The following is a 10,658-nucleotide window of genomic DNA, read 5'->3' on the forward strand; positions in this document are numbered from 1 at the left end:
TACGAAAAGAAAGACAAAAGAGAAGACGACATGCAGGTGTAGCTCACACGCTAACGAAATGTGATATCAGACGGGAAAAGCAATTGACTACTCAGTTACAAAGCCATTAGTAGAGAGCCAATAGCGGCGGGCATTGCTATCAGCAGTTATCGTGAATACACGTGCATGCACAAACACTAACCAAACGTGTAAAATCCTGATTGTAGGATAGAGAGGCAGCGGTTTCCTTTGAGCGGCGAATGTCTCCAGCCGGTCTTTCTCCGCCGCGGAGGGGAGATGACCGGCTGGACACTCGAGCCTACTGCCATGTAGCCTCATGAATTTTTTCATCATCAGAGTAATTTTTGTAGGAGGAGACTTTCGAAGACAGTTTGCCAACTTGGGCTGCCTTCGGAGTTTTTCAGTTGTCCTCTTATAGCCATGACTGCCACTGCACCGACACAATTCGTGGAGCACATATTGAGATCCCTAAGAATGTCAAGAACAGTTCGCATATCTCTGCCATTAGATAGACCCAACCCATATATTTACATGAGCACCTATAAATGTTGCCAGGTAATCGAGACATTACCAATGCAAACTGACCATTACCATGCATCGATCCTTTGTTGCAGAGCTTTTTGTCATCCATCATTAGTGGCCTACAATCGACAAGTCCACCAAAGTCAATGATTTTTGTTCAGCGAAAGGCAACGGCAGTAGAGCTATACCAATTCCTGTCTCCTGTAGACAAACACCTTCAAGTTGGAGTACACCATTCAAGCCTACGAAAAGAGACAAGACGACAAAGTAGAAAATGACTTTAAAGAGGAAAGACTTTCAGTTGTCATAGCAACCATAGGATTTGAAATGCTACGGACTATAGGACATTAAACAAGTCAACTTTCTTTCAGCTTCAGTAGACTGTGCTCTCTAAACCCTGTCACAGCAAAATTAGTCATATTGTTTTCCTAGGGGAGAGACATTAGAGATGTTCGCCTTGTCATTAATGTTGGCCTCCCAAACACCATTGAAGAGTTATTTCAAGTAAGCATGGTTTTATATCCATTGTTATATATACCTCAAGTTAACTTTGAAACCACAATGCATGGTTTCTGAAGATGATGGGAAGATCAGGTCGAGATGGCGAAAAATCCACATCAGTCATCATTTACAATGTCCATGAACGGAAGAAGATCACAAACAAAAAGTTGCTGGCTATTGTTGGTCAAGACAAATGTCTAAGGAGGAGTATTCTAGAGGCACTAGACTCAATGAATGCAACTGTAGATTGAGCCTACCGCTGCACTTGGTGCACTGGCAGAACAGAAGGTATTAATGGATTTTTCAATAAAGGGCCTTCACAGAAACCACGTCGAAACAAAAGGAGCCAAAAAACACAGAGGCGAAGAATAATTGTGAGTAGTGAGCTAATTCTAACGTGTAATTAGTATATATACCACTGGATTCAGTCATTTCTTTATGACCGATGCAGCGCATGATCTAGGCTCGAGTGTCCAGCCGGTAATCTCCCCCCCCCGCGGCGAAGAAAGACCGGCTGGAGACATTCGCCACTCAAAGGAAACCGCTGCCTCTCTGTCCTCCAATCAGGATTTTACACGTTTGGTTAGTGTTTGTGCATGTACGTGTATTTACGATAACTGCTGATAAAAATGCCCGTCGCTATTGGCTCTCTACTAATGAATGGCTTTGTAATTGAGTAGTCAATTGCTTTTACTGTCTAATATCACATTTCGTTAGCGTGTGAGCTACATCTGCATGTCGTCTTTTCTTTTGTCTTCCTTTTTGTACTTGGAGGAATAGGCAGCGCATGCAAAACAACTACTAGTCCCCTAGGGTGTCGTACGTTGCATGCATTGAACGAGTAGTCCATCTACAAAGCGTGGTATTTGCACTCAACGCAGGGCGACGTGCAGAGCTATGATTTGCGTACATTGCGCGCGGTCGACCTTTTGTTGGCCTCTGTGGTAAACTTTGAGTCTAGCGCTCTTACAACGAGAGACAAACAACGAAAAGAGCTGAAAAGAGTCGACCTGTTGTTCTTAGACTTGGATGGCACGTGTCGAGACTACACGTACTTGCGTCAGAGCGAAATTACATTAGCAAAGAGCCAATAGCGACGTGCATCCCTATCGAGGGTGCACAAACATTGAACGGCACTCTGATTGGAGGATAGAGAGTCGGCGGTTCGTTTGAGTCGCGAATGTCTCCAGCCGGTCTTTCTCCACAGCGGGGAAGATGACCGGCTGGACTCTCGACTCTACGCATGATCCTACTTGTAGGTGACAGAAGATTTGAAGATGAGACTGTCTCAAGCACTGGAAAATTGGAGAGAACAACGATTTCAACAAGGAGTATCGCTGTAATTTCTGGGTCCTCAATCCATCCGTACCAACAAGACAATCAGACAAATTGTCAGCAGGTGCAGCGAGCTACTAGCTGATACGGAATGCTTACTCTCCATCCAAGGTCTTCACCCTTGTTATCATTCTGACGTCCACAGCCTTCTAGTGTCATGCATGGCTCAGTTCGAGCTGTCTCCAGTTAGCGAGCAAGAGAATTGTCTTTCCACGGTAAACCAAATGAACAGAAAGCGACCATCCCAACACCCTCCTCAGACTCAGGCAAAAAAGAAGCGAACGCTTACGATGTTGATCTAAATGTAATGCGCATTCTTAACTTAGGCTACTATACTATACGTTTCTTGGTCATCTCTGACAGTCTAGAGAGTGCAGTAGAGAAAAATACAAATCTACTATCTATACATGTAGTTACCTGCATATGTACACACACACACACACACACACACACACACACACACACACACACACACACACACACACACACACACACACCACTTCTAACACCAAATTTTTGTGTTGCAAAAAGTAAACCTACCAACAACACTATGTCCAAATCCTCCAACTGTAGTTGAGGCTCGTCTGCTGAGTCACATTCCTCTCTGCTTTGTACCCCGGTCACAGCATCAGTTTGTTCTAAAAAGTCAACCAGCCAACCTGCTTCAATATTTTCTAACCCCTTTTCTCTTGGATCGATCATGAGAGTGTGGGTTTCCCTCCCAGATATTTCAAGATGAACATGTTTGTTTGTGACGGCTTCCCACATTGCTTTAATGTCTGTGTCAGCAGATCGAGTAGTGTGGGAAGTTTTTTCACGAACAGACCCCAACAGTTCTTCAGCAGTGTGTGCTGCTTGTGCAAGAAAGATAGCAGTTCTAGAGATGACTCTAACGTGGTCAAACGAATAACTTGGTGCAGCAGACATGGCATTTTTGATGATCCTGTATTACGCACAAACATATGTACCAACCACAATAACCATACAGACAACTAACAAACAATACAGTACTCTCTGGCTATATATAGCTCAACAGCACATCATGCAACTCCCCAACTGACTCTCGATCCCCACAAAACAAGCACAACAGTGGAGCAAGCAGATGAATTTCATAAATCCTAGTCAACTTTACACTACAGATTGTAGTGCTCTATAACGTGATCTACAGGTTTGCCACCGTTTCCTTCCCCAGACATATTTACAGACCTGTTGTGAGTATGAATAAATGCCATGGAAGATGACCAGTAAGCTTTCAGGTTAGCCAACAAGTTGGCTGCTTCCACTGAGTAGTTCTTTCTAACAGATCCCAAGAACATTGGTAGCCATAACCTCCATAGAATGATCACCAGTGGTCCATTTTCTTTCCTTACGCAATCTCTTAAGAGTTCATATAGAAATCCTAAGTGAAGTACTCTACGATGCATTAAGTACACTTGATCATCATTCTTTGAATGAATGTTAGGTTCTTTTGGTAAAACTGTGGAACTCGCAATGCGTTCAGCAACATCTCGAAGCCAACTGTTGGTTAGCTCATTATGACAAGCAATAGAGTGAGAGGGAGTAGCCACATTGAAATGAGTTGTAACTGCGGCAAGCAAATGAGCTTGAAAGGCATGTCTGAAAAGTTTATCGCAAACATTGAAAGTCTTCACTTCCCTGTCAGCGTGCCTCCTATTGCCAAGGTCTTTCAAATGACTTAAAGAGCCGTTATCCCTCTCAGAGCCCCCAAAAGACCAGAATGTCACTCGAAGACATTGCCACATAAAATGAAAATCCCCTACACAAAAACACAATTATCTGAAAAATCATGGAACAACATGTCTTAGTTAGAAAAGTAAAAAATTCATTATATATATATATATATATATATATATATATATATTAAGTTGAGAAACAATAACGCATGGTGCACAAAGGAAGAAAATAGAGACATTAGTCATTCATTACTCAGGGGATACAGGCAGGTAAAAACTGAAGACAAACAGCAGTATGCTAAAAGAACACTTGACTGGAACAACAATAAATTTAATTTAATTTATTAATTTAATTCCAATGAATGAATTTATATATAAAGTCAGAAAGCACTAATTTAATATGGCATCATATCAAGCAAATGAAGTTCCATACCTGGAGACTCACAAGCCCAACGCAGTTGATGCATAAATTCCTTTTCATAGGTTCTCAGTTTCTTGGCTCCTCTGATATTGCTGCAGGTTTTCTGGTCTCCAACTACTTCCTACATACATCCAATCTTACAGAATAGTTTATTAATGTGTTAACCACATTGCACAGCTATACCTGTAGTGAAGGTTGAGATTTTTTAACATCTTTGCAACAACCTTTCAAGATCGCAATGTTGTTGTCGGTTGATGATTCATCAATGTCAAGAATGTCCAGGCAATGACCTCTGACTTTGTTATTGACTTTTGGCGAGAGATGCCTGATGATTTCAAGTGATGAAGACACCAAAAATTTTCAACCATGAAATTCTCTATGAATTTCACAGCACTGTCCCATAGCTGCTGACCATCACCATCACTGGGAAGTATGTCAGCAGGGTTCAAGTCAGCTCTTCTCATCTACAGTCAACACAAGTGTATATAAAAAAATAGTAAATTAATCAACGATTAAATCAGAGAACTAACTAACCTGTGGCTTGTTATCCAATATTTCCGGGAGGCATCTCAATTTAACAAGTAGACGGGTAGTCATGTTCCATATGTTGGTTTTCAACCCTATAAAGTTGAACACCGAGATTCTTCGAATTCTATTCTATAAGGCGTGCATGGATGCATCTCACTCACCACTTCTCTCATGACAAAGCCCTGCAGGAATGTTCAAATTATCATAAACCCAAAGAATGGGTTGTTGCACTAATCGCTGCACTTGTCCCTCGTCTTCAGCGATCTGCTTCAACCGCCGCCAACCATGCTGGTAAGAAAGGCACATGCCAAGGTGATTCAGCGTGGTAATGACCTGTTTTGGGGTACTTTTCGCTATAAGTAGGAATGTTGTCAGCAGCTGTAGCCCACTACTCCTAGGTTGCTTGGATTTCAATAACAGAGAAGTTGCTATAGTTGCACTTATGCTGGTTTCAGCGGACGCATGTGGTGTGGATAATCTTCCTAAAAGCTTCCATAAGCATGGACTACAGAGCTCAAATGTGCTCACGCACAGAAAACGTCGACAAGTCTGACTGGGACAGAAGACCATGCAAAAGAGACTGACATTCGCTATGACTTAGAGCTTCCAATTCGGTCACGAATACCTCTTCCACCTGACTCCAGTCGATGGTTGAGTCCAGTGACTACAGGCCAGTTCCTGCTGATGGGTTCCACTGCATCGCTAGCGCACTCCTGCTTAGTTGGTCGTCTGTCATCAAAGGCAGTGGAACAAGAGGGTGTAAAGACGTGCAGGCACAGTGTAATTGCTTCGTCTGCTGTGGTTGAGTAGAAAAAGACGGCGCAATAGGTACTAAGCCACTGTACACATACGCTTTAGTCTTATAATTAAACTTTCGTTGTGCTTCCGGAAAAGTCATTGCCACAATGCGTGAAGTTTCTAAGTGACTGATGTCTGCTTGAAATTCCTCCAGAAGCAACTGCTGCATGCGATTGAAAAAGATACCCTCACTCGCAGCGATGTCGGGAGAATACTGAAACATTGTTGCAACCTATGCAGACGAACACACGCATCCAAACGATTCGTTGGTCGCTATAGACGTAGTGCACAAGAAGTAGTTGTATGCGAGCCTGTCTTACCACTGTGCTCTCCTCTCTCGGTGATCTTTCTGTAGAAGAATACCGGCACGGTGATACTTTGGCTCCATTGCGATCGAAGAAACAAACAAGAAAGGTCTTGACGGAACAGAGATGATCATATATGGATAGCGCGTGAGAGGTCAAACGACACCTGCAGCGCTACTAGTGGCGATTGTGTGATAATAGCACCTTTGTTAGAACTAATTGACACCATTGACATCTAGACATTTGTTTTCTTAATTACCTAAATGCTTAAAGAGCTTTGCATATCAAAGGCAATAATCAGGAAGTAACTCAAATGTGATTAGAGTCAACCAATCATCATTAGCAAAATAGATCAGGTGACAAGCTAACTTGTCACGTGACATAATGAGTTACTAGGCCTCCCTGAGCTTCTCGAAGAGAACATCACGTGATACAGTCTCGTCGCTATCCTCGCGCGGTCGGACCACCGAAAGCAAAGGAAGGCCTAGTGTCGAGGCTACTTGCCACCGATGAATGATAAAATATAGGCAATAGTAGCCACACAACACGTCATTTATGTCTTGCAGCATACTCGAATTGAACACGATGCCTTTCCCGTCTTTTCTATACACCGGTAGACACCATTCGGATGGCGAATCCCAACTATCAAAATATTCCATATCTCGTCCCCCATCGTCGTAGACAGTCAGTCACCCAATGGGTGCCATTACCATTAAAGTAATCTTCGAGGTTGATGACTAGACTCATTGGCTTTGGGTTACTGAAGGTTCTTCTATAGTTGCTTACCCCACGATTCTCGAGTATCTCGTCAATCTGTAAATTGGTTAGAGGTTCCACACCTTCGCCTCTATTTTTCCACCACTCACAGAGCCGGATAACATCAATACATTGCCCGCCCAGCCGGCTCCACCACCAATACCGAATGCACTTGCTATGAGAGGTGAGTTGGTGTTAGCATAGTATGCGCTCTGTTTTAAGGCTATCTGCTGCTGATATCTAGCTCTCTCCTATGCAGCTTTGCCTGTAGTTCAGACTAACCTTCTATCTTAATTGCATAGCTATGCAATCAAGTTTGCGTAGGCGTAGCGCGAAACGACGGAGTGTTCCTTTAACTATGATGTCATAATTAGCTAACATGTGTAATACGTTTGACGTTACAGCTGGCGTTCACAGGTACAGTAGTACGTCAACTACATTTACTTCCAGCGTCTTTCTGCTCACTGCTGCATCTGTTTTGGTCATGAAAGTACAAATATTTATGTCGCTGCAACCATTCATTGTCTTAGGCAGTTAAATATCCACACAAAATTGCGAGTCGAGGCTTGTATGCTGGTGATTTATTTCTTATTGTGATATTACATGTGATACAGGTGACTACTATACGCAAGTAATACTCATTAAGTGGAGGTGGCAGTGTTTCTGTGTTTGTTGTTGATGTCTGCGCTGTTTTGGGTGCTCATGCTGCTGCAGTTCCCGTCTCAGAGCTGTTGTTGTTGGTGTGGGTGAGTGAGGTGGTAGTGTTTCTGTCGCTGCCGTTGAACAGGTTAGCGTCGCTGCTGCTGGTGGTGTTGACCATGGTGCTTGTGTCGTTGATGAGGCTACTGTTAGTTGTGCCGTTTGTGTTTCTGTTGCTGCCCTTTCCGTTGCTGCCGTTTCTCGTGCTGCAATCTGTGTTGCTGCAATTTCTGTTGCTGTCATTTCTGTTGCTGCCGTTTCTGCTGCTGCTGTTTCTTGTGTTGTTGGCAGTTGTGTTGGTATGGTTGCTTTTGCTGGTGTAGGTGCCCTTGATATGGTTGCTCTTAATGAGTTTGTTGTCAGCGCTCGTGATATTGCTTGTGTCGATGCTGTCAATGCCCTTGCTCTTGCTCGTGCTCGTGCTCGTGCCCGTGCTGTTACAATGGTAGTGCTGGTCCTTCTTGTGGTGTTAATGGTCGTCCTGCTGTTGTTGAAGCTCATTGTCTTGTTCTTGTTGGTTTCCTTAGTCTTGTTGATGGACGTGCTGTTGGCTTTGTTTTTCGTGTTGCTGATGATCGTGATAATGCTGATGGTCGTGATGATGCTGATAGTCATGATGATGCTGATGGTCGTAATGATGCTTATGGTCGTGATGATGCTGATTTTCGTGATGATGCTGATGATCGTAATGATGCTGATAGTCGTGACGATGCTGATGGTCGTGATGATGCTGATGGTCGTAATGATGCTTATGGTCGTGATGATGCTGATTTTCGTGATGATGCTGATGATCGTAATGATGCTGCTGATCGTGATGTTCGTGCTGTAGATATTGCTGTACGTGTTGCAGCTACTTGCGGCTAAAGACAGACAACTTCTGCGTAACGCACGCTAATGCACTGTTTCACGTGACACTCAGCTGAAATGTAATAAAGTTATGGCATGCACGTACACTAGATGCCATAATGCTGGAAAGTGTCAGAAAAACTGTCTGCACAGTGTACAGCACCTAATCCATTTCCCACAAAACTAAAAACCCGTATTTCCGCTTGTTTTCGAGCGAAGACAAACTTTCTGTAGTCCATACTAAGAATAGTAGGCCTGTCATCTAACAAGTCAAGGTGTCTGCAGTAGAAGAACCGATTTATTAAAGTAGCGTATTTGAAAATCGCTTGTCTAGGTGTCTCGTAGTCTATGAGTCACAACATTTGACCTGCACATGTATTATCATATACGATTAGAGTTTAGACTTTGATCAAGTGCCCTTTTTGATAAACAATGAGTGTCGGAAGGACCCTGCCATGCGCTGTCTAGACACCAACTGAACTTTCCACTGTACACGTCTGTTGCAGCTTAAAAAGCATCTTGGAGAAGCATATGAGATGAAAATAACAGAAGAATTCACCACCTTCAAAACGTTTTCCGGTTTGTTTCCTACAACAGTACAATTTTATCACTTTGTGTAATTGTGACTTATAGTAATCTAAAGTTAAACATTCCTGTTTCCTCTAAAACAAATACCCTGTGTCTGTGGTGTGTGTGTCTGTGTGTGTGTGTGTGTGTGTGTGTGTGTGTGTGTGTGTGTGTGTGTGTGTGTGTGTGTGTGTGTGTGTGTGTGGTGTGGTGTGTGTGTGGTGTGGTGTGGTGTCTGTGTGTGTGTGTGTGTGTGTGTGTGTGTGTGTGTGTGTGTGTGTGTGTGTGTGTGTGTGTGTGTGTGTGTGTGTCTGTGTGTGTCTGTGTTAAGGTGTGTGCACATGTATATGTACTGTAGTATATAAATTGTACTATATCATTATCTATGTATGTACGTATGCATATGCATGTGTATGTTCACTCTTCAGATATGCGCAGCAATGATGTCTTTACAGAAGACTCTGCGTACAGGTTTAGCTACAGCCTCGATATGTCTTCAAAGATAATGTACATTACATTCAACCATATCTGCATACCACTATTGCATGTCTGCCAGTATATAATACTTATACGTACTATTCTGATTTTTTACATTGTTATGGTCTCACACCTGTTCAATTGTATACTCCTGATAATTGTGTATAGCCTACCAATATGCTATAGCTATATCATTTTGTTAACAGATTTCAAACTATGGAAAGAAAACTTGAAAGAGATTATCAATTATCAAAAGAGTCAAATTAAATCACAGGGATCTTCAAGGATAGGACATCATTGCATTGCACAGGTCAGTGTTACAGTTGACAATGCAACTGGCAAAGTTTCAGTGAATCTTGTTTGAGTCACCATGGTCACAACTGTGACCCTGCTCATCTTCGTATAGCAAGTCGTGACAGACTGAAAGTTGGTAGCAAAATCAAAAATGGTATCACGTGTGACAGAATCATCGATGGCATTCGAAGCAATGTGTATGACAAAGTAGATCGAATTCACTTAATTACCAAAAACGATGCCAGTAACATTCAGCGATCTTTTGGCTTACACACAGTAGAAAGGCATCCTGATGATGCCACCAGCCTGGCAGACATGATTGAAGATTTGAAAAAAGATACTGATGAAAGAAGATCAGCATTGTTATATAAGTTTCAGTCAGATACAGCCTCTAACCCAGAGAGCAACCTAGATAGAAGAGATGTTATGATTGTCATACAGACATCTTTACAGAAACAAATGTTTAAAGCATTTGGCCACAACAGAGCAGTTTGCATGGATGCTACGCATGGCACTAATATATATATCGCTTCCATTTGATCACTCTGCTTGTTGTGGATGACTTTGGGGAAAGACTGCCAGTGGCTTGTTGCCTAAGTAACCGTGAAGATGAACATGCAACTACACAGTGTTGTGTATGGTTTCCTGCATCAGGAGTTTGTGTTGCCTTGACTTAGTTCCAGTTGTGTCATTCCGGTGAATGCTGAGTTAGCCTAGAGAGCGTATATGTTAGAGTACTAAAATATAGATAACTTGTGTCACATGAACACCACATTTTGGCGACAAGGACGGGATGGCAACGACTTCAGGCGTGCACCCTCCTCCTCCCTTTACAAGCTGTCCAGATGAGCCATTGACTGATCGGAGAGCATGGCTGACGGCGTTTGACACGTATTTGACTGCTTCGCGACTGAA

At 42.8% G+C, this 10,658-nt stretch overlaps 1 protein-coding gene across 1 annotated transcript; it reads right to left on the bottom strand.

The window, feature by feature from the left end:
* Positions 1–7,437: 7,437 nt before the first annotated feature.
* On the bottom strand, positions 7,438–8,075 carry LOC134186959 (mucin-2-like). The gene has a single exon (XM_062655062.1). It carries the CDS (start codon positions 8,058–8,060, stop codon positions 7,482–7,484), a length of 579 nt encoding a protein of 192 aa, XP_062511046.1. The 5' UTR covers positions 8,061–8,075; the 3' UTR covers positions 7,438–7,481.
* Positions 8,076–10,658: the final 2,583 nt, after the last annotated feature.

Source organism: Corticium candelabrum, chromosome 11 (assembly GCF_963422355.1).
Source record: "Corticium candelabrum chromosome 11, ooCorCand1.1, whole genome shotgun sequence".
NCBI lineage: Eukaryota > Metazoa > Porifera > Homoscleromorpha > Homosclerophorida > Plakinidae > Corticium > Corticium candelabrum.

Bases quoted from the DNA above. Each gene is read 5' to 3' on its own strand.
- LOC134186959 (XM_062655062.1), bottom strand. From the start codon at position 8,060: ATGAGCTTCAACAACAGCAGGACGACCATTAACACCACAAGAAGGACC.